The sequence below is a fragment of the Mustelus asterias genome, unplaced genomic scaffold (assembly GCF_964213995.1).
Source record: "Mustelus asterias unplaced genomic scaffold, sMusAst1.hap1.1 HAP1_SCAFFOLD_780, whole genome shotgun sequence".
Classification (NCBI taxonomy): domain Eukaryota; kingdom Metazoa; phylum Chordata; class Chondrichthyes; order Carcharhiniformes; family Triakidae; genus Mustelus; species Mustelus asterias.
In genome coordinates, this window is record NW_027590727.1 from 158919 (window position 1) to 183647 (window position 24729).

At 51.0% G+C, this 24729-nt stretch overlaps 1 protein-coding gene across 1 annotated transcript; it reads left to right on the forward strand.

Moving 5' to 3' along the window:
- Positions 1-1846: 1846 nt before the first annotated feature.
- Positions 1847-15373, forward strand: LOC144487411 (COUP transcription factor 1-like; the record flags this gene model as incomplete). The annotated part of the gene is made up of 2 exons (XM_078205503.1): positions 1847-2222; positions 14843-15373. Coding segments are annotated over exons 1-2 (907 nt in total), but the record flags the coding sequence as incomplete, so codon positions are not given.
- Between the last annotated feature and the right edge of the window lie 9356 nt (positions 15374-24729).

The window sequence follows — 24729 nt, forward strand, 5'->3', positions numbered from 1 at the left end:
TCAGCGGGGGGAGTGGAGGGGGTCAGCGGGGGGAGTGGAGGGGGGTCAGCGGGGGGAGTGGAGGGGGGTCAGCGGGGGGAGTGGAGGGGGGTCAGCGGGGGGAGTGGAGAGGGGTCAGCGGGGGGAGGGGTGAGCAGGGTGAGGTTTAGAGTCATGGACTGGAGAGGGGCTAGCAGAGATGTTGATGGGCTGAGTGTCTGCAGAGTAGGTGTGGGATCGAGGTGGTGTTTTTGGATGAAGAGCGATCGAGGTTGCGGATGAGAGGGAGGCGAGAGAGAGGCGAGTGCCTCCCCCTTGTAAGTTGTTCCCAGTTGCTGTCGCCCTCAGACCAAACTCCACCGTCCCGGAGCAGTGACACCGCTTCCAGTGCCGGGGCTGGAGCTGGAACAGGAACAGGAGCTGGTCCTTGTATAGGAGCAGGAACTGGTCCTTGTATAGGAACAGGAGCTGGAGCAGGAGCCGGGCTCTCCCACTCCCTGTGGATTGAACCTGTCTTTCTGGAGAGGATTTGTCACTCTGGTCGCTAATACGAAGCCGGCTGCAGAGCTGTGAGCGCTTCTCTCTCTCCCACTGCCAGGACAGAGACAGCGGGATCCCGACTCATTCCCGGACCAGGAGCAGGGGACAGGGACTCACAGAAACCCCTCACCTGGAGAGGCGAGTGCGACACAACAGCCGGCTGAATTACTCCGTGTGCAGTTCGCTGAACTTTCACAGGCAATTCTCTGCTGCAAATAAATACTGCCAGCATCTTGACTTTGTTCAATTGGTCAGGGTTTTCCCGGGATCTGGGACATAGACAGGCAGCCGATTGAGACAGAGCCTGGACCGAGATAGACTCTTGGCTGGGAATAGAGGCTGAGAGAACAGATTCTAGAATATAGGGCAGGTCTGGCCCTGGGATAGGGCAGGGAACAGACCAGGACTGGCACTGGGATAGGGCAGGACTGGCACTGGGATAGGGCAGGTCTGGCCCTGGGATAGGGCAGGGAACAGACCAGGACTGGCACTGGGATAGGGCAGGTCTGGCCCTGGGATAGGGCAGGGAACAGACCAGGACTGGCACTGGGATAGGGCAGGTCTGGCCCTGGGATAGGGCAGGGAACAGACCAGGACTGGCACTGGGATAGGGCAGGTCTGGCCCTGGGATAGGGCAGGGAACAGACCAGGACTGACACAGGGATAGGGCAGGACTGGCACTGGGATAGGGCAGGGACAGACTGGCACTGGGATAGGGCAGGGACCAGAGCTGGACTGGGATAGGGCAGGGAACAGGGCAGGACTGACACTGGGATAGGACAGGGAACAGACCAGGACTGGCACTGGGATAGGGCAGGACTGGCACTGGGATAGGGCAGGGACCAGAGCTGGACTGGGATAGGGCTGGGAACAGGGCAGGTCTGGCCCTGGGATAGGGCAGGGAACAGACCAGGACTGGCACTGGGATAGGGCAGGACTGGCACTGGGATAGGGCAGGACTGGCACTGGGATAGGGCAGGACTGGCACTGGGATAGGGCAGGACTGGCACTGGGATAGGGCAGGGACAGACTGGCACTGGGATAGGGCAGGGACCAGAGGTGGACTGGGATAGGGCAGGGAACAGGGCAGGGTTGGAACTGGGATAGGGTAAGAGTGGAACTGGGATAGGGTAGGACTGGCACTGAAATAGGGCAGGACTGGGATAGGGAAGGGACCAGAGCTGGACTAAGATAGGACAGGGATCAAGACTGGGACTGAGATAGGGCAGGACTGGGACTTGTCGAAGGACTGGAATTGGACTTAGATCTAAGACTGGGAGGTTTCAGGCGTAGGATTGTTCAGTGAGTTTGGAGGCCTGGCTACAGAATGATCAGGAACTGCTGGAGAGATCCCGTGCACCAGGCCTCGCTCACCCCCAAGCCCCACCTCAGTGCAGAGGAACAGAAGGATGTCTCTCCCAGAGATGTGTTGCCCTGTTCACCGGCTCCGGATGTGTCCCAGCTGGAAAAGCTGCAGCAGCAGCCGGGGGTAGAGTGCATGGTTTGTGGGGACAAGTCCAGCGGCAAACACTATGGACAGTTCACCTGTGAGGGCTGCAAGAGCTTCTTCAAGAGGAGTGTGCGGAGGAATCTGAGCTACAACTGCAGGGGCAACAGGAACTGTCCCATTGACCAACATCACCGTAATCAGTGTCAGCACTGCCGCTTCAAGAAATGTCTGAAAATCGGCATGAGGCGAGAAGGTAGATCTCTCCTGGGCTGGGGCGGGGAGGGAAGCTGCTACCTCGATGGGGGTTGAGGGATTACTAATAATGCGACCAGTTTTAATCAGCTCCACTCACTACAATTCTCTGCGTTTCATCACTGACCTTATTCCAAAGTTTCTGTTCCACCGTCTTTAACTTCATCTCCCATTCTCTCTCTTTTTTAAAGTTAAAGTTTATTTATTAGTGTCACAAGTAAGGCTTACATTAACACTGCAATGAAGTTACTGTGAAAATCCCCCAGTCGCCACACTCCGGCGCCTGTTCGGGTAACTGAGGGAGAATTTAATATGGCCAATGCACCTAACCTGCACATCTTTGGACGCTAAGGGGCAATTTAGAACATAGAACATAGAACAGTACAGCACAGAACAGGCCCTTCGGCCCACGATGTTGTGCCGAGCTTTATCTGAAACTAAGATCAAGCTATCCCACTCCCTATCATCCTGGTGTGCTCCATGTGCCTATCCAATAACCGCTTAAATGTTCCTAAAGTGTCTGACTCCACTATCACTGCAGGCAGTCCATTCCACACCCCAACCACTCTCTGCGTAAAGAACCTACCTCTGATATCCTTCCTATATCTCCCACCATGAACCCTATAGTTATGCCCCCTTGTAATAGCTCCATCCACCCGAGGAAATAGTCTTTGAACGTTCACTCTATCTATCCCCTTCATCATTTTATAAACCTCTATTAAGTCTCCCCTCAGCCTCCTCCGCTCCAGAGAGAACAGCCCAAGCTCCCTCAACCTTTCCTCATAAGACCTACCCTCCAAACCAGGCAGCATCCTGGTAAATCTCCTCTGCACTCTTTCCAGCGCTTCCACATCCTTCTTATTAGCATAGCCAATCCACCTAACTTGCACGTCTTTGGACACTAATCCAAACCGTTCCTCCAGAGCATTCTCTGCACTCATGGGTGGCACGGTAGCACAGTGGTTAGCACTGCTGCTTCACAGCTCCAGGGACCTGGGTTCGATTCCCGGCTTGGGTCACTGTCTGTGTGGAGTTTGCACATTCTCCTCGTGTCTGCGTGGGTTTCCTCCGGGTGCTCCGGTTTCCCCCCCAGTCCAAAGATGTGCGGATTAGGTTGATTGGCCAGGTTAAAAAAAATTGCCCCTTAAAGTCCTGAGATACGTAGGTTAGAGGGATTAGCGGGTAAATATGTGGGGGGAGGGCCTGGGTGGGATTGTGGTCGGTGCAGACTCGATGGGCCGAACGGCCTCCTTCTGCACTGTAGGGTTTCTATGATTTCTATGGGGAAGATGGGTATAGAGGGATATGGGCCAAATGCGGGCAATTGAGACCAGCTTAGGGGTTTAAAAAAAGGTGGCATGGACAAGTTAGGCCGAAGGGCCTGTTTCCATGCTGTAAACCTCTATGACTCTAGTTGCCACATTCCGGCGCCTGTTCAGGTTCACTGAGGGAGAATTTAGCACGGCCAATGCACCCTAACCAGCACGTCTTTTGGACTGTGGGAGGAAACCGGAGGAAACCCATGCAGACACGGGGAGAACGTGCAGACTCCACATAGACAGTGACCCAAGCCGGGAATTGAACCCAGGTCCCTGGCGCTGTGAGGCAGCAGTGCTAACCCACTGTGCCACCGTGTAACCCATTCTTTTATTCTTATCCTCTGTCTTTCTTGTCATTTTGTTCTTTCCAAATCCCTTTCCTCCGTCCTAATTCTCTCTATCTCTCTCTCTGTGTCCTCTTTCTCTCACTCTATCCCAACCTCTCTATGTTCCCATTCTCCCTTCCTGTCTGGTTTTGCTCTCATTTTGTCCCTATTCCTTTGTCTCCATTCTCACTCTTCCTGAATATTTCTCTCTTGCCTAATATCTCTCTTTCATTTCAACCAACCATTGAGCAGAACTGATAACTGCAGGAAAACCTTTGCATTTTAATATAATGAAATCAGTGACACTGATTCTCTACCGGTGAATCTATAGTGTGGAATTTATCAAGCTTTTCTAACCCTGTGTTTTATCAGTGATCTCTTGATATTGTTTCTAGTTCTGCTGCTTTTATGTAACTATAGAAGTTTACAACACAGGAGGAGGCAATTCAACTCAATCCATCATGTCAGTGCTACAGCAGTTAAAATCAAACCGACAGCCATGCTCCGAACCATAGAATCCCTGCAGGCAGAAGGAGGCCATTTGGCCCATCGAGTCTGCACTGGTTCTCCGAAAGAGCATCTTACCCAGGCCCACCCCCCCCTGCCCTATCCCTGTAGCCCCGCACATTTATCAGACCACCTAACCTGCACATCTTTGGACACCAAGTGACAATTTAGCACGGCCAATCCCCCTAATCTGCACATCTTTGGACACTAAGGGGCAATTTAGCATGGCCAATCCACCTAACCCGCACATCTTTGGACACTAAGGGACAATTTAGCACGGCCAACCCCCCTAACCCACACATCTTTGGATACTAAAGGACAATTTAGCGTGGCCAATCCACTGAACCTGTACATCTTTGGACACTAAGTGGCAATTTAGCATGGTCAATGCACCTAAACCAGCACGTCTTTCAGACTTTGGGAGGAAACCGGAGCACCCGGAGGAAACCCACGCAGACATGGGGAGAATGTGCAAACTCCACACTGACAGTGACAATGGGCCGGCACAGTGGTTAGCACTGCTGCCTCACAGCGCCAGGGACCTGGGTTCGATTCCCGACGTTGGGTCACTGTCTGTGTGGAGTCTGCACGTTCTCCCCGTGTCTGCGTGGGTTTCCTTCGGGTGCTCTGGTTTCCTCCCGCAGTCCGAAGGTGTGCGGGTTAAGTGGATTGGCCGTGCTAAATTGCCCCTTAGTGTCCAAAGACGTGCGGGTTAGGTTGATTGAACCATGCTAAATTGCCCCTTCGTGGGGGTAAATGTGTGTGTTTGTGGGGATAGGGCCTGGGCTGGGATTGTTGTCGGTGCAGACTCGATGGGCCGAATGGACTTCTTCTGCGCTGTAGAGATTCTGTGATTTCTATGACCCAAGCTGGGAATCGAACCCGGGTCCTTGGCGCCGTGAGGCAGCAGTGCCAACCCGCTGTGCCACCTTCCCTCTGTCAAACATTTAATCATTATCCCTTAAAGACAACAGTGGTCCCTCCCTTTGGTAAAACATTCCATGCCCCAACAACCCTGTGCAAAGAATGTTTTTCTCAAATATTTCTCCTTACTCATTGGTCACTGTTTAAAAATTATGGGGGCGCCCATTTAAAATGGAGACGAGGTGGAATATTTACGCTCAGAGGGCGGTGAGTCTCTGGAATTGTCTTCCTGAGAAGGTGGTGGAAGCAGACTCTTTGAATATCTTTAAACCAGAGGTGGACAGGTCCGGGCTCTGACGAAGGATCATCCAGACTCGAAACGTTGGCTCTATTCTCTCCCCACAGATGCTGCCAGACCCGCTGAGATTTTCCAGCATTTTCTGTTTTTGTTTCAGATTCCAGCATCCGCCAGTGTTCTGCTTTGATCTGTGGAGAGGTACTTGCTGAGCGAGGTGGTGATAGATTACTGGGGCATGGGGCACATTTTAATTTACCATCACATCAGCCACAACCTTATTGAATGGCGGAGCAGGCTCAAAGATCCGAATGGCCTACTCCTGCTTCTAATTTCTATGTTTTAGAGTCATAGAGGTTTACAGCATGGAAACAGGCCCTTCGGCCCAACTTGTCCATGCTGCCCCTTTTTTTAAAAACCCCTAAGCTAATCCCAATTGCCCACGTTCGGCCCATATCTCTCTATACCCATCGTACCCATGTAACTGTCTAAACGCTTTTTAAAAGACAAAATTGTACCCGCCTCTACTACTACCTCTGGCAGCTTGTTCCAGACACTCACCACCCTCTGTGTGAAACAATTGCCCCTCTGGACCCTTTTGTATCTCTCCCCTCTCACCTTAAACCGATGCCCTCTAGTTTTAGACTCCCCTACCTTTGGGAAAAGATATTGACTATCTAGCTGATCTGTGCCCCTCATTATTTTATAGACCTCTATAAGATCACCCCTCAGCCTCCTGCGCTCCAGAGGAAAAAGTCCCACTCTATCCAGCCTCTCCTTATAACTCAAACCACTGTACGGGTATATTATTCTTCCGTCACCCTTGCATGCCTTTATATGTAAAACTCAATAATCTAATGATATTTAAAGTTAAAATTAAAGTTGAAAGTTAATTTATTAGTCACAAGTAAGGCTTACACTGCAATGAAATTATTGCGAAATTCCCCTAGCCGCCACAGCTTGGCGCCTGTTTGGGTCAATGCACCTAACCTGCATGTCTTTCAGACAGTGGGAGGAAACCAGAGCATCCGGATGAAACCCACGCAGACACGGGGAGAATGTGCAGACTCCGCACAGACAGTGACCCAAGCCGGGAATCGAACCCGGGTCCCTGGCGCTGTGAGGCAGCAGTGCTAACCACTGTGCTACCGTGCCGACCCATCTATCTGTGCTCCCACTTTGAAAATTCAGTTTGTTTTTTTTTGTGTCTGATCATGTTGTTCTTTCTGTCTGATCATGTTGTTCTTTCTCTGTTTCTCTCCTCCTGAGTGTGGCTGTTTCTTTCTTTTCACTTCTTTGTGTTTCCGTGTCTGGCCCCCAGGGTTTCAGATCGATGGCGGGCCGGGTGCAGACTGCAGTTTGAGGGGATTCCGATTTATGTAACAAACTGTTCATTTGGCCTTCAATTAATCCCAGTAACTGGGAATGGAAATATATTCATAGCCCTTAGGTTAGGAATCTGCCGTTATATTTTTCTTGTTCTGTGTTTGGTTATCTTGATTTGATTTGATTTGATTTGATTTGTTTTTGTCACATGTATTGGGATACAGTGAAAAGTATTGTTTCTTGCGCAGACAAAGCATACCGTTCATAGAGAAAGAAAGGAGAGAGTGTAGAATGTAGTGTTACAGTCATAGCTAGGGTGTGGAGAAAGATCAACTTAATGCGAGGTCGGTCCATTCAAAAGTCTGACGGCAGCAGGGAAGAAGCTGTTCTTGAGTCGGTTGGTTCGTGACCTCAGACTTTTGTATCGTTTTCCCGAAGGAAGGAGGTGGAAGAGAGAATGTCCGGGATGCGTGGGGTCCTTGATTATGCCGGCTGCTTTGCCGAGTCGGGGGAAATGTAGACAGAGTCAATGGATAGGCGGCTGGTTTGTGTGATGGATTGGGCTACATTCACGACCTTTTGTAGTTCCTTGTGGTCTTGGGTAGAGCAGGAGCCCCACACCAAGCTGTGATACAACCTTATCTTGTCCTGTCCTGGATGAGTGCTTGATCTGTGCAACTCCTGCATTTGTTTACCCACCCAGAGATTTGTACCAGGTCCGGTACTTTGTGATCCTAGTTGTCACAAGCCATCAAAAGATCTCCCATCTCTTTAGAACAAACAGCTCATTAAGCTGCGTGCTAGACTATAAACTGCCAAGACCGATTAATCAATAGTTGGCTAAGTGGCTGGATGTACAGGCTGTCTCCCCTTCCTCAAGACACAGGATTGTCCCTTCTGTGCTGACCGACAGACAATGTAAAGTCAGCCCATCGGGGCTCCCTCAGCAATGGCTTGTTGCTGACCACAGTCCCTCACTGGTGTTCTCTGTCTAAAGACTCGGATAAACCACCCAAATAAGACAGGGTAACAGATACTCCTTCACAGCAAAAGCAAGGCTTGGAGGAAGAAAATTTAGACAGGCGTCTCTGAACTCCAAAAATAGCAACCGATGATAAAATATACACTGAAACTCAAACTCACTGAGCTTGCATTTGAGTGGACTGCCTTGGTTCCTCACTTAGACAGATGAGCCACTCTCTAGCTCCCCACTTTAGTAGCCACGTGTAGCAAAAAAATAAATGTTGCTTTGAATGAAAAGGTTTTCCTCACAGAATCCCTACAGTGCAGAAGGAGGCCATTCGGCCCACCCAGGCCCTATCCCCGTAACCCCACATATTTACCCTGCTAACCCCCCCCCCCGACACAAAGGTCAATTTAGTACGGCCAATCCACCTATCCCGCACACCTTTGGACTGTGGGAGGAAACCCACGCAGACACGGGGAACTCTTTGCCGCAGAAGGCTGTGGAGGCCGGGTCATTGAGTGTCTTTAAGACAGAGATAGATAGGTTCTTGATCAATAAGGGGATCAGGGGTTATGGGAAAAAGGCAGGAGAATGGGGATGAGAAAAATATCAGCCGTGATTGAATGGCGGAGCAGACTCGATGGGCCGAGTGGCCTAATTCTCTTCCTATGTCTTATGAGGAGAATGCGCAAACTCCACACAGACAGTGACCCAAGCTGGGAATCGAACCCGGGTCCCTAGCACTGTGAGGCAGCGGTGTTAACCACTGTGTCACTGTGAGGCAGCGGTGCTAACCACTGTGTCACTGTGAGGCAGCGGTACTAACCACTGTGTCACTGTGAGGCAGCGGTGCTAACCACTGTGTCACTGTGAGGCAGCGGTGTTAACCACTGTGTCACTGTGAGGCAGCGGTGTTAACCACTGTGTCACTGTGAGGCAGCGGTGCTAACCACTGTGTCACTGTGAGGCAGCGGTACTAACCACTGTGTCACTGTGAGGCAGCGGTGCTAACCACTGTGTCACTGTGAGGCAGCGGTGCTAACCACTGTGTCACTGTGAGGCAGCGGTGTTAACCACTGTGTCACTGTGAGGCAGCGGTGTTAACCACTGTGTCACTGTGAGGCAGCAGTGTTAACCCACTGTGTCACCGTGTCACTGTGAGGCAGCAGTGTTAACCCACTGTGTCACTGTGAGGCAGAGGTGTTAACCACTGTGTCACTGTGAGGCAGCGGTGTTAACCACTGTGTCACTGTGAGGCAGCGGTGTTAACCACTGTGTCACTGTGAGGCAGCGGTGTTAACCACTGTGTCACTGTGAGGCAGAGGTGTTAACCACTGTGTCACTGTGAGGCAGCGGTGTTAACCACTGTGTCACTGTGAGGCAGCGGTGTTAACCACTGTGTCACTGTGAGGCAGCGGTACTAACCACTGTGTCACTGTGAGGCAGCGGTGTTAACCACTGTGTCACTGTGAGGCAGAGGTGTTAACCACTGTGTCACTGTGAGGCAGCGGTGTTAACCACTGTGTCACTGTGAGGCAGCGGTGTTAACCACTGTGTCACTGTGAGGCAGCGGTACTAACCACTGTGTCACTGTGAGGCAGCGGTACTAACCACTGTGTCACTGTGAGGCAGCGGTACTAACCACTGTGTCACTGTGAGGCAGCGGTGTTAACCACTGTGTCACTGTGAGGCAGCAGTGTTAACCACTGTGTCACTGTGAGGCAGCGGTGTTAACCACTGTGTCACTGTGAGGCAGCGGTGTTAACCACTGTGTCACTGTGAGGCAGCGGTGTTAACCACTGTGTCACTGTGAGGCAGCGGTGTTAACCACTGTGTCACTGTGAGGCAGCGGTGTTAACCACTGTGTCACTGTGAGGCAGAGGTGTTAACCACTGTGTCACTGTGAGGCAGCAGTGTTAACCCACTGTGTCACCGTGTCACTGTGAGGCAGCAGTGTTAACCCACTGTGTCACTGTGAGGCAGAGGTGTTAACCACTGTGTCACTGTGAGGCAGCGGTGTTAACCACTGTGTCACTGTGAGGCAGAGGTGTTAACCACTGTGTCACTGTGAGGCAGCGGTGTTAACCACTGTGTCACTGTGAGGCAGCGGTGTTAACCACTGTGTCACTGTGAGGCAGCGGTACTAACCACTGTGTCACTGTGAGGCAGCGGTACTAACCACTGTGTCACTGTGAGGCAGCGGTACTAACCACTGTGTCACTGTGAGGCAGCGGTGTTAACCACTGTGTCACTGTGAGGCAGCGGTGTTAACCACTGTGTCACTGTGAGGCAGCGGTGTTAACCACTGTGTCACTGTGAGGCAGCGGTGTTAACCACTGTGTCACTGTGAGGCAGCGGTGTTAACCACTGTGTCACTGTGAGGCAGCGGTGTTAACCACTGTGTCACTGTGAGGCAGCGGTACTAACCACTGTGTCACTGTGAGGCAGCGGTGTTAACCACTGTGTCACTGTGAGGCAGCGGTGTTAACCACTGTGTCACTGTGAGGCAGCGGTGTTAACCACTGTGTCACTGTGAGGCAGCGGTACTAACCACTGTGTCACTGTGAGGCAGCGGTGTTAACCACTGTGTCACTGTGAGGCAGCGGTGTTAACCACTGTGTCACTGTGAGGCAGCGGTGTTAACCACTGTGTCACTGTGAGGCAGCGGTACTAACCACTGTGTCACTGTGAGGCAGCGGTGTTAACCACTGTGTCACTGTGAGGCAGCGGTACTAACCACTGTGTCACTGTGAGGCAGCGGTACTAACCACTGTGTCACTGTGAGGCAGCGGTGTTAACCACTGTGTCACTGTGAGGCAGAGGTGTTAACCACTGTGTCACTGTGAGGCAGCGGTGTTAACCACTGTGTCACTGTGAGGCAGCGGTGTTAACCACTGTGTCACTGTGAGGCAGCGGTACTAACCACTGTGTCACTGTGAGGCAGCGGTACTAACCACTGTGTCACTGTGAGGCAGCGGTGTTAACCACTGTGTCACTGTGAGGCAGCGGTGTTAACCACTGTGTCACTGTGAGGCAGCGGTGTTAACCACTGTGTCACTGTGAGGCAGCGGTGTTAACCACTGTGTCACTGTGAGGCAGCGGTGTTAACCACTGTGTCACTGTGAGGCAGCGGTGTTAACCACTGTGTCACTGTGAGGCAGCGGTACTAACCACTGTGTCACTGTGAGGCAGCGGTGTTAACCACTGTGTCACTGTGAGGCAGCGGTACTAACCACTGTGTCACTGTGAGGCAGCGGTGTTAACCACTGTGTCACTGTGAGGCAGCGGTACTAACCACTGTGTCACTGTGAGGCAGCGGTGTTAACCACTGTGTCACTGTGAGGCAGCGGTGTTAACCACTGTGTCACTGTGAGGCAGCGGTACTAACCACTGTGTCACTGTGAGGCAGCAGTGTTAACCACTGTGTCACTGTGAGGCAGCGGTGTTAACCACTGTGTCACTGTGAGGCAGCGGTGTTAACCACTGTGTCACTGTGAGGCAGCGGTACTAACCACTGTGTCACTGTGAGGCAGCGGTGTTAACCACTGTGTCACTGTGAGGCAGCGGTGTTAACCACTGTGTCACTGTGAGGCAGCGGTGTTAACCACTGTGTCACTGTGAGGCAGCGGTGTTAACCACTGTGTCACTGTGAGGCAGCGGTGTTAACCACTGTGTCACTGTGAGGCAGCGGTACTAACCACTGTGTCACTGTGAGGCAGCGGTGTTAACCACTGTGTCACTGTGAGGCAGCGGTGTTAACCACTGTGTCACTGTGAGGCAGCGGTGTTAACCACTGTGTCACTGTGAGGCAGCGGTGTTAACCACTGTGTCACTGTGAGGCAGCGGTACTAACCACTGTGTCACTGTGAGGCAGCGGTGTTAACCACTGTGTCACTGTGCCGCCCTTTCCTTTGGTTCCCAGAGGTTTGGATCATTTCACAATATTGATATAGAAGGAATTGGAAACCGCTATGGCTGATTTAGGCGATTAAAGAACTGAAGTGACTCCCAACTAAAACCCATCCTTTATCAGTCAGGCTGTCACTGATGTGAACTCCTCACCCCCTCCCGCTCTCCTGTGCCCTACACCTTATTTTACCTCCTCCTTGTCTGATCTGTTGGACTGTCGTGGGACCAGGTATTGGCTGCACTCCAGTAAATGAAAGAGACAGACTTGCATTTATTTCATGCCTTTCGCAACCTCAGGGCATCTGAAACTGCTTTAGAGCCAGTGCGGTGCACTTGAAGTGTCGTCACTTGTCACATACGTGCAGTAGGTTTCCCCAAATGACAGAGAGATCACATCTTCTCTTTGTTGGTTAATGTTGATTGAGAGATAAATATTCACCAAGATACTGGAGGGAATGTCGCTCTCCATTGAAATAGTGCCATGTAATCAAACAAAGCAGATTGGATCTCAGCTTAATGTCTCATCTAGACCCTCCCACAGTGCGGCGCTCCCTCAGCGCTGACCCTCCCACAGTGCGGCGCTCCCTCAGCGCTGACCCTCCCACAGTGCGGCGCTCCCTCAGCACTGACCCTCCCACAGTGCGGCGCTTCCTCAGCACTGACCCTCCCACAGTGCGGCGCTCCCTCAGCACTGACCCTTCCACAGTGCGGCGCTCCCTCAGCACCGACCCTCCCACAGTGCGGCGCTCCCTCAGCACCGACCCTCCCACAGTGCGGCGCTCCCTCAGCACCGACCCTCCCACAGTGCGGCGCTCCCTCAGCACTGACCCTCCCACAGTGCAGCGCTCCCTCAGCACTGACCCTCCCACAGTGCGGCGCTCCCTCAGCACTGACCCTCCCACAGTGCGGCGCTCCCTCAGCACTGACCTTCCCACAGTGCGGCGCTCCCTCACCACTGAGCCTCCCACAGTGCGGCGCTCCCTCAGCACTGACCCTCCCACAGTGCGGCGCTCCCTCAGCACTGACCCTCCCACAGTGCGGCGCTCCCTCAGCACTGACCTTCCCACAGTGCGGCGCTCCCTCAGCACTGAGCCTCCGACAATACGGCACTCTGCCTCTCTGTGTCTTCCCCACAGCTTACCTTCCCACTTAGCTTGGTACCTTCAGCAAACGTTGACACATTACTCTCTGCCTCTTCATCTAAATCATTCTATAGATGTAAATAGCTGAGGCCCCAGCACTGACCGTTGCGGCACTCCATTATTCACTGCCTGTCAACTTGAGAAAGCCTCATTTATACCTACTCTCTGTTTTCTATCCATTAACCTCGATCCTCTACTCATGCTGATGGATCACCCTCAACTCTATGAACCCTTATCCTGCCTAATGACATTTTGTGTTGCATCTTATCAAATGTCTTTTGAAAATCCAGACACACTGCATCTACTCGCCTCCCTTTACCTACCCTACTGGGTACATCCTCAAAAAACATCAAATTAACTTGTCAAACAGTATTTCCCTTTAGTAAAACCAAGGTGTTTTGTTCTAATCATATTCTGCTTTTCCAAGTGCATTGTTAAGACTTCCTTCATGATAGATTCCAGCATTTTCCCAACAACTGATGTTAGGCTAACTGGATTGTAGTTCAGTGCTTTCTCTCTCTCCTTTCTTGAAAAGTGGTGTAACATTTAGCAGTTTTTAATCTCATGGGATCATTCCTGAGGGTGTGGGCCATTAGGTCCTTGGGACTTGTCAGATTTTAGAACATAGAAAAACTACAGCACAAACAGGCCCTTCGGCCCCACAAGTTGTGCCGAACACATCCCTACCTTCTAGACCTACCTATAACCCTCCATCCTATTAAGCTCCATGTATTCATCCAGGAGTCTCTTAAAAGACCCTATTGAGTTCGCCTCCACCACCACTGACGGCAGCCGATTCCACTCGCCCACCACGCTCTGTGTGAAAAACTTCCCCCTAACATTTCCCCTGTACCTACCCCCCAGCACCTTAAACCTGTGTCCTCTCGTAGCAGACATTTCCACCCTGGAAAAAGCCTCTGAGAGTCCACCCGATCTATGCCTCTCAACATCTTATACACCTCTATTAGGTCTCCTCTCATCCTACGTCTCTCCAAGGAGAAAAGACCAAGCTCCCTCAGCCTATCCTCATAAGACATGCCACTCAATCCAGGCAACATCCTTGTAAATCTCCTCTGCACCCTTTCAATCTTTTCCACATCCTTCCTATAGTGAGGCGACCAGAACTTCAATTTTGCCAATACTTTTTCTCTGCTGATATTAGGTTCCGCCATTCCCTCACTTTAGCCCTTAGGTAACTGTCTCTTCACGATATGATAGCTGATACAGGTGGCACAGTGGCTAGCACTGCTACCTCACAGCACCAGGGAGCCGGGTTCGATTCCCGGCTTGGGCCACTGTCTGTGTGGAGTCTGCACGTTCTCCCCGTGTCTGCGTGGGTTTCCTCCGGGTGCTCCGCTTTCCTCCCACAGTCTGAAAGACGTGCTGGTTAGGGTGCATTGGCCGTGCTAAATTCTCCCTCAGTGTACCCGAACAGGCGCCGGAGTGTGGCGACTAGGGGATTTTCACAGTAAATTCATTACAGTGTTAATGTCAGCCTACTTGTGACACTAAAAAGTAAACTTATGAAAAGAAACTTAAAGATATGCAGGTTAGCTGGATTAGCCATGCTAACTCGTCCCTCAGTGTACAAAGATGTACGGGTTAGGTGGATTGACCAGCCTAAATTGCTCCGTAATGTCAGGGGTACCAGCAAGGTAAATGCATGGGGTTATGGGGATAGGGCCTGGGTGGGATTGTGGTTGGTGCAGACTCGATGGGCCGAATGGCCTCCTTCTGCACTGTAGGACTCTATGATTCTAAGCTGTGTCAGATAGATGGATTAGCCATGGTGAACATGCAGGGTTACGGGGAGAGGGCCTGGGTAAGACACCCGGTCAGAGAATCGGTGCAGACTCGATGGGCCGAATGGCCTCCTTCTGCACTGTAGGGATATGATAGTTGGATCAGTACATTAGCTGTGCCCTGTTTCTGGCTGGTGTTCTGATTTCTGTTATTTATTTTACAGCAGTTCAGAGAGGAAGGCTGGCGCACGCTCAGTCCAACCCAGGACACTACAGCCTGAGCAATGGCGAGGGCTTTTCCAACCACTCTTACCTGTCCAGCTTCATCTCGCTCCTCCTGCGGGCAGAGCCATACCCAATGTCCCGCTACAGCAGCCAGTGCATGCAACCGGCCGGCAGCATGATGGGCGTGGAGAACATCTGCGAGCTGGCCGCCCGCCTCCTCTTCAGCGCCGTCGAGTGGGCCAGGAACATCCCCTTCTTCCCCGACCTCCAGATCTCCGACCAGGTGGGGCTCCTCCGGCACACGTGGAGTGAGCTGTTTGTGCTCAACGCGGCGCAGTGCTCCATGCCGCTGCACGTGGCGCCCCTGCTGGCGGCCGCCGGCCTCCACGCCGCCCCCATGTCGGCGGAGAGAGTCGTGGCATTCATGGATCACATCCGGGTCTTCCAGGAGCAGGTGGAAAAGCTGAAGCTGCTGCGCGTGGACTCGGCCGAGTTCTCCTGCCTCAAGGCCATCGTCCTGTTCACCTCGGGTGAGTCTGTGTCGGATCCGTGCACGGGGCTGGGCGGCTGAGGATTCAGTCAGCAGGGTGACGAGCAAAGGACCATCCCCAGACCATACCGGGAGCACAGAGTCGGAGGCGATGAGATATTTTCTCACAGCCCACACTCCACGCTCACACGGGCGGCACAGCGGTCAGCGCTGCTGCCTCACAGCACCAGGGACCCGGGTTCGATTCCCGGCTTGGGTCACTGTCTGTGTGGAGTCTGCACGTTCTCCCCGTGTCTGCGTGGGTTTCCTCCGGGTGTTCCAGTTTCTGAAAGACGTGCAGGTTAGGTGGATTGGCCATGCTAAATTGCCCCTTAGTGTCCAAAGATGTGCAGGTTAGGTGGATTGACCATGCTAAATTGCCCCTTAGTGTCCAAAGATGTGCAGGTTAGGTGGATTGACCATGCTAAATTGCCCCTTAGTGTCCAAAGATGTGCAGGTTAGGTGGATTGGCCGTGCTAAATTGCCCCTTAGTGTCCAAAGATGTGCAGGTTAGGTGGATTGGCCGTGCTAAATTGCCCCTTAGTGTCCAAAGATGTGCAGGTTAGGTGGATTGGCCGTGCTAAATTGCCCCTTAGTGTCCAAAGATGTGTAGGTTAGGTGGATTGGCCGTGCTAAATTGCCCCTTAGTGTCCAAAGATGTGCAGGTTAGGTGGATTGGCCGTGCTAAATTGCCCCTTAGTGTCCAAAGATGTGTAGGTTAGGTGGATTGGCCATGCTAAATTGTCCCTTAGTGTCCAAAGATGTGTAGGTTAGGTTGATTGACCGTGCTAAATTGCCCCTTAGTGTCCAAAGATGTGTAGGTTAGGTGGATTGGCCGTGCTAAATTGCCCCTTAGTGTCCAAAGATGTGTAGGTTAGGTGGATTGGCCGTGCTAAATTGCCCCTTAGTGTCCAAAGATGTGTAGGTTAGGTGTATTGGCCGTGCTAAATTCTCCCTCAGTGTTACCCGAACAGGCGCCGGAATGTGGCAACTAGGGGAATTTCACAGTAACGTCATTGCAGTGTTAATGTAGCCCTACTTGTGACTAATAAATAAACCTTGTTAACTTTTTTCACTGGCTGAATGTGAGTTAGACAGAGGCGATAACAAGCAACCTTTCAATCTCCTGTCACACTGCACTTGAGTCATCAACTCATAGAGGGTTTACAGCATGGAAACAGGCCCTTCGGCCCAACTTGTCCATGCCGCCCTTTTTTTTTAAAACCCCTAAGCTAGTCCCAATTGCCCGCGTTTGGCCCATATCCCTCTATACCCATCATACCCATGTAACTGTCTAAACGCTTTTTAAAAGACAAAATTGTACCCACCTCTACTACTGCCTCTGGCAGCTCGTTCCAGACACTCACCACCCTCTGTGTGAAACAATTGCCCCTCTGGACACTTTTGAGGATTGAACTGGTTTGATTTGATTTATTATTGTCACATGTATTAGTATACAATGAAGAGTATTGTTTCTTGCGCGCTATACAGACAAAGCATACCGTTCAGAGAGTACATAGGGGAGAAGGAAAGGAGAGGTTTCAGAATATACTGTTACAGTTTGATTTGATTTATTATTGTCACGTATTGGGATACAGTGAAAAGTATTGTTTCTTGCGCGCTGAACAGATAAAGCATACCCTTCATAGAGTACTTGGGGAAAAGGAAAGGAGAGAGTGCAGAATGTCGTGTTACAGTCACAGGTAGGGTGTAGAGAAAGATCAACTTAATGCGAGGTAGGTCCATTCAGAAGTCTGGTAGCAGGGAAGAAGCTGTCCTTGAATCAGTTGGCATGTGTCCTCAGACTTTTGTATCTGTTTTCCGACAGAAGAAGGTGGAAGAATCACAGAATCCCTACAGTGCAGAAGGAGGCCATTCAGCCCATTAAGTCTGCACCGACCACAATCCCACCCAGGCCCTATTCCCGTAACTCCACATATTTACCCTGCTAATCCCCCTGACACTAGGGCCAATTTAGCACGACCAATCCACCTAACCAGCACGCCTTTCAGACTGTGGGAGGAAACCGGAGCACCCGGAGGAAACCCACGCAGACACCGGGAGAATGTGCAGACTCCACACAGCCAGTGACCCAAGCCGGGAATCGAACCCGGGTCCCTGGTGCTGTGAGGCAACAGTGCCAACCACTGTGCTACCCAAATAGAGTACGTCGGGAGTGCGTGGGGTCCTTGATTCTGTTGGTTGCTTTCCCGAGACAGTGGGAAGTGTAGACAGAGTCAATGGATGGGAGGCTGGTTTGCGTGATGGATTGGGCTACATTCACGACCCTTTGTAGTTCCTTGTGGTCTTGGGAAGAGCAGGAGCCCCAGACCAAGCTGTGATACAACCAGAAGGAATGCTTTCTATGGTGCAATGTGTAAAAATTTGTAATAGAATTGTCATATTCAGATGAAGTAGGATGGAGAGGGGAGTTTCCACCTCCAATTAAGTAGCTGGAAACTCAGCTGGAATTCACCTCCATTTTAAATGGTAATATTTATAATTTCTCAATTTCTAAAGACAATTTTCCCATGTAAACCCTGTCACGCTGTAATGCCACCCTTTAGCAAACAAAGGGGCAGTGGGATGGGTGTGATTACAGTGGGACAGTGGGATGGGTGTGATTACAGTGGGATGGGTGTGATTACAGTGGGGTGGGTGTGATTACAGTGGGATGGGTGTGATTACAGTGGGATGGGTGTGATTACAGTGGGACGGGTGTGATAACAGTGGGATGGGTGTGATTACAGTGGGACAGTGGGATGGGTGTGATTACAGTGGGATGGGTGTGATTACAGTGGGACAGTGGGATGGGTGTGATTACAGTGGGATGGGTGTGATTACAGTGGGGTGGGTGTGATTACAGTGGGACGGGTGTGATTACAGTGGGACAGTGGGATGGGTGTGATTACAGTGGGACAGTGGGATGGGTGTGATTACAGTGGAATGGGTGTGATTACAGTGGGATGGGTGTGATTACAGTGGAATGGGTGTGATTACAGTGGGATGGGTGTGATTACAGTGGGATGGGTGTGATTACAGTGGGATGGGTGTGATTACAGTGGAATGGGTGTGATTACAGGTGGATGGGTGTGATTACAGTGGGATGGGTGTGATTACAGTGGGATGGGTGTGATTACAGTGGGATGGGTGTGATTACAGTGGAATGGGTGTGATTACAGTGGGATGGGTGTGATTACAGTGGGACAGTGGGATGGGTGTGATTACAGTGGGATGGGTGTGATTACAGTGGGAAGGGTGTGATTACAGTGGGATGGGTGTGATTACAGTGGGGTGGGTGTGATTACAGTGGGGTGGGTGTGATTACAGTGGAATGGGTGTGATTACAGTGGGATGGGTGTGATTACAGTGGGGTGGGTGTGATTACAGTGGGGTGGGTGTGATTACAGTGGGATGGGTGTGATTACAGTGGGATGGGTGTGATTACAGTGGGATGGGTGTGATTACAGTGGGAAGGGTGTGATTACAGTGGGATGGGTGTGATTACAGTGGAATGGGTGTGATTACAGTGGGATGGGTGTGATTACAGTGGGGTGGGTGTGATTACAGTGGGACGAGTGTGATTACAGTGGGACGGGTGTGATTACAGTGGGACGGGTGTGATTACAGTGGGGTGGGTGTGATTACAGTGGGACGGGTGTGATTACAGTGGGAAGGGTGTGATTACAGTGGGACAGTGGGATAGGTGTGATTACAGTGGGATGGGTGTGATTACAGTGGGGTGGGTGTGATTACAGTGGGACGGGTGTGATTACAGTGGGACAGTGGGATGGGTGTGATTACAGTGGGACGGGTGTGATTACAGTGGGACAGTGGGATGGGTGTGATTACAGTGGGATGGGTGTGATTACAGTGGGATGGGTGTGATTACAGTGGAATGGGTGTGATTACAGTGGAATGGGTGTGATTACAGTGGGATGGGTGTGATTACAGTGGGATGGGTGTGATTACAGTGGGATGGGTGTGATTACAGTGGGATGGGTGTGATTACAGTGGGATGGGTGTGATTACAGTGGGAAGGGTGTGATTACAGTGGGACAGTGGGATAGGTGTGATTACAGTGGGATGGGTGTGATTACAGTGGGACAGTGGGATGGGTGTGATTACAGTGGGGTGGGTGTGATTACAGTGGGACAGTGGGATGGGTGTGATTACAGTGGGATGGGTGTGATTACAGTGGGATGGGTGTGATTACAGTGGGATGGGTGTGATTACAGTGGGATGGGTGTGATTACAGTGGGGTGGGTGTGATTACAGTGGGACAGTGGGATGGGTGTGATTACAGTGGGGTGGGTGTGATTACAGTGGGACAGTGGGATGGGTGTGATTACAGTGGGATGGGTGTGATTACAGTGGGATGGGTGTGATTACAGTGGAATGGGTGTGATTACAGTGGGATGGGTGTGATTACAGTGGGGTGGGTGTGATTACAGTGGGACAGTGGGATGGGTGTGATTACAGTGGCATGGATGTGATTACAGTGGAATGGGTGTGATTACAGTGGCATGGATGTGATTACAGTGGGATGGGTGTGATTACAGTGGGATGGGTGTGATTACAATGGAATGGGTGTGATTACAGTGGGATGGGTGTGATTACAGTGGGACGGGTGTGATTACAGTGGGATGGGTGTGATTACAGTGGGACAGTGGGATGGGTGTGATTACAGTGGCATGGATGTGATTACAGTGGAATGGGTGTGATTACAGTGGCATGGATGTGATTACAGTGGGATGGGTGTGATTACAGTGGGATGGGTGTGATTACAGTGGAATGGGTGTGATTACAGTGGGATGGGTGTGATTACAGTGGGAAGGGTGTGATTACAGTGGGACAGTGGGATGGGTGTGATTACAGTGGCATGGATGTGATTACAGTGGGACGGGTGTGATTACAGTGGGATGGGTGTGATTACAGTGGCATGGATGTGATTACAGTGGGATGGGTGTGATTACAGTGGGATGGGTGTGATTACAGTGGAATGGGTGTGATTACAGTGGGATGGGTGTGATTACAGTGGGAAGGGTGTGATTACAGTGGGACAGTGGGATGGGTGTGATTACAGTGGCATGGATGTGATTACAGTGGAATGGGTGTGATTACAGTGGGATGGGTGTGATTACAGTGGGATGTGTGTGATTACAGTGGGATGGGTGTGATTACAGTGGAATGGGTGTGATTACAGTGGGATGGGTGTGATTACAGTGGAATGGGTGTGATTACAGTGGGATGGGTGTGATTACAGTGGGATGGGTGTGATTACAGTGGAATGGGTGTGATTACAGTGGGATGGGTGTGATTACAGTGGGATGGGTGTGATTACAGTGGGATGGGTGTGATTACAGTGGGATGGGTGTGATTACAGTGGAATGGGTGTGATTACAGTGGGATGGGTGTGATTACAGTGGGACAGTGGGATGGGTGTGATTACAGTGGGATGGGTGTGATTACAGTGGGAAGGGTGTGATTACAGTGGGATGGGTGTGATTACAGTGGGGTGGGTGTGATTACAGTGGGGTGGGTGTGATTACAGTGGAATGGGTGTGATTACAGTGGGATGGGTGTGATTACAGTGGGGTGGGTGTGATTACAGTGGGGTGGGTGTGATTACAGTGGGATGGGTGTGATTACAGTGGGATGGGTGTGATTACAGTGGGATGGGTGTGATTACAGTGGGAAGGGTGTGATTACAGTGGGATGGGTGTGATTACAGTGGAATGGGTGTGATTACAGTGGGATGGGTGTGATTACAGTGGGGTGGGTGTGATTACAGTGGGACGAGTGTGATTACAGTGGGACGGGTGTGATTACAGTGGGACGGGTGTGATTACAGTGGGGTGGGTGTGATTACAGTGGGACGGGTGTGATTACAGTGGGAAGGGTGTGATTACAGTGGGACAGTGGGATAGGTGTGATTACAGTGGGATGGGTGTGATTACAGTGGGGTGGGTGTGATTACAGTGGGACGGGTGTGATTACAGTGGGACAGTGGGATGGGTGTGATTACAGTGGGACGGGTGTGATTACAGTGGGACAGTGGGATGGGTGTGATTACAGTGGGATGGGTGTGATTACAGTGGGATGGGTGTGATTACAGTGGAATGGGTGTGATTACAGTGGAATGGGTGTGATTACAGTGGGATGGGTGTGATTACAGTGGGATAGGTGTGATTACAGTGGAATGGGTGTGATTACAGTGGGATGGGTGTGATTACAGTGGGATGGGTGTGATTACAGTGGGAAGGGTGTGATTACAGTGGGACAGTGGGATAGGTGTGATTACAGTGGGATGGGTGTGATTACAGTGGGACAGTGGGATGGGTGTGATTACAGTGGGGTGGGTGTGATTACAGTGGGACAGTGGGATGGGTGTGATTACAGTGGGATGGGTGTGATTACAGTGGGATGGGTGTGATTACAGTGGGATGGGTGTGATTACAGTGGGATGGGTGTGATTACAGTGGGGTGGGTGTGATTACAGTGGGACAGTGGGATGGGTGTGATTACAGTGGGGTGGGTGTGATTACAGTGGGACAGTGGGATGGGTGTGATTACAGTGGGATGGGTGTGATTACAGTGGGATGGGTGTGATTACAGTGGAATGGGTGTGATTACAGTGGGATGGGTGTGATTACAGTGGGGTGGGTGTGATTACAGTGGGACAGTGGGATGGGTGTGATTACAGTGGCATGGATGTGATTACAGTGGAATGGGTGTGATTACAGTGGCATGGATGTGATTACAGTGGGATGGGTGTGATTACAGTGGGATGGGTGTGATTACAATGGAATGGGTGTGATTACAGTGGGATGGGTGTGATTACAGTGGGACGGGTGTGATTACAGTGGGATGGGTGTGATTACAGTGGGACAGTGGGATGGGTGTGATTACAGTGGCATGGATGTGATTACAGTGGAATGGGTGTGATTACAGTGGCATGGATGTGATTACAGTGGGATGGGTGTGATTACAGTGGGATGGGTGTGATTACAGTGGAATGGGTGTGATTACAGTGGGATGGGTGTGATTACAGTGGGAAGGGTGTGATTACAGTGGGACAGTGGGATGGGTGTGATTACAGTGGCATGGATGTGATTACAGTGGGACGGGTGTGATTACAGTGGGATGGGTGTGATTACAGTGGCATGGATGTGATTACAGTGGGATGGGTGTGATTACAGTGGGATGGGTGTGATTACAGTGGAATGGGTGTGATTACAGTGGGATGGGTGTGATTACAGTGGGAAGGGTGTGATTACAGTGGGACAGTGGGATGGGTGTGATTACAGTGGCATGGATGTGATTACAGTGGAATGGGTGTGATTACAGTGGGATGGGTGTGATTACAGTGGGATGTGTGTGATTACAGTGGGATGGGTGTGATTACAGTGGGATGGGTGTGATTACAGTGGAATGGGTTTGATTACAGTGGGGTGGGTGTGATTACAGTGGGATGGGTGTGATTACAGTGGGACAGTGGGATGGGTGTGATTACAGTGGGACAGTGGGATGGGTGTGATTACAGTGGGACAGTGGGGTGGGTGTGATTACAGTGGGGTGGGTGTGATTACAGTGGGACAGTGGGATGGGTGTGATTACAGTGGGACAGTGGGATGGGTGTGATTACAGTGGGATGGGTGTGATTACAGTGGGATGGGTGTGATTACAGTGGGACAGTGGGATGGGTGTGATTACAGTGGGACAGTGGGATGGGTGTGATTACAGTGGGATGGGTGTGATTACAGTGGGGTGGGTGTGATTACAGTGGGATGGGTGTGATTACAGTGGGATGGGTGTGATTACAGTGGAATGGGTTTGATTACAGTGGGATGGGTGTGATTACAGTGGGATGGGTTTGATTACAGTGGAATGGGTTTGATTACAGTGGGATGGGTGTGATTACAGTGGGATGGGTGTGATTACAGTGGGATGGGTGTGATTACAGTGGGACAGTTTACGTTTGCATTTAGATGCAAACATCGGAACAGTGAGTGGAATAAAGTGACCATGCTTAAATGCTGCCTCCTTCTGGTCTTGGCTCTGAAACGTCTGCAATGCTGGGAGGGTGTAATTACCCAGAGCCTAGCCTTTTTATACTGTGCGTGTGAGTGAGTGTGTGTGTGTTTGTGGGTGAGTGTGTTTGTGAGTGAGTGTGTGTGTGTTTGTGGGTGAGTGTGTGTGTGTGTTTGTGGGTGGGTGTGTGTGTTTGTGGGTGAGTGTGTGTGTTTGTGAGTGAGTGTGTGTGTGTTTGTGGGTGAGTGTGTGTGTTTGTGAGTGAGTGTGTGTTTGTGAGTGAGTGTGTGTGTTTGTGGGTGAGTGTGTTTGTGAGTGAGTGTGTGTGTGTTTGTGGGTGAGTGTGTGTGTTTGTGAGTGAGTGTGTGTGTTTGTGAGTGAGTGTGTGTGTTTGTGGGTGAGTGTGTGTGTTTGTGAGTGAGTGTGTGTGTTTGTGAGTGAGTGTGTGTGTTTGTGAGTGAGTGTGTATGTTTGTGAGTGAGTGTGTGTGTTTGTGAGTGAGTGTGTGTGTTTGTGAGTGAGTATGTGTATGTTTGTGGGTGAGTGTGTGTGTTTGTGAGTGAGTGTGTGTGTTTGTGAGTGAGTGTGTGTGTTTGTGAGTGAGTGTGTGTGTTTGTGAGTGAGTGTGTGTGTTTGTGAGTGAGTGTGTGTGTTTGTGAGTGAGTGTGTGTGTGTGTTTAGGTGAGTGTGTGTGTTTGTGGGTGAGTGTGTGTGTTTGTGGGTGAGTGTGTGTGTTTGGGTGAGTGTATGTGTTTGTGAGTGAGTGTGTGTTTGGGTGAGTGTGTCTTTGTGGGTGAGTGTGTGTGTTTGTGAGTGTGTTTGGGTGAGTGTGTGTGTTTGGGGGTGAGTGTGTGTGTTTGGGTGAGTGTATGTGTTTGTGAGTGAGTGTGTGTTTGGGAGTGAGTGTGTGTTTGGGTGAGTGTGTCTTTGTGGGTGAGTGTGTGTGTTTGTGAGTTTGTGAGTGTGTTTGGGTGAGTGTGTGTGTTTGTGGGTGGGTGTGTGTGTTTGTGGGTGAGTGTGTGTGTTTGTGTGTGTGTTTGTGAGTGAGTGTGTGTGTTTGTGAGTGTGTGTGTTTGTGAGTGAGTGTGTGTGTTTGTGAGTGAGTGTGTGTGTTTGTGAGTGAGTGAGTGTGTTTGTGAGTGAGTGTTGTGTTTGTTTGTGAGTGTCTTTGTGAGCGAGAGTGTGTGTGTGAGTGAGTGTGTGTGTTTGTGAGTGAGTGTGTGTGTTTGTGAGTGAGTGTGTGTGTTTGTGGGTGAGTGTGTGTGTTTGTGAGTGAGTGAGTGTGTTTGTGAGTGAGTGTGTATGTTTGTGAGTGAGTGTTTG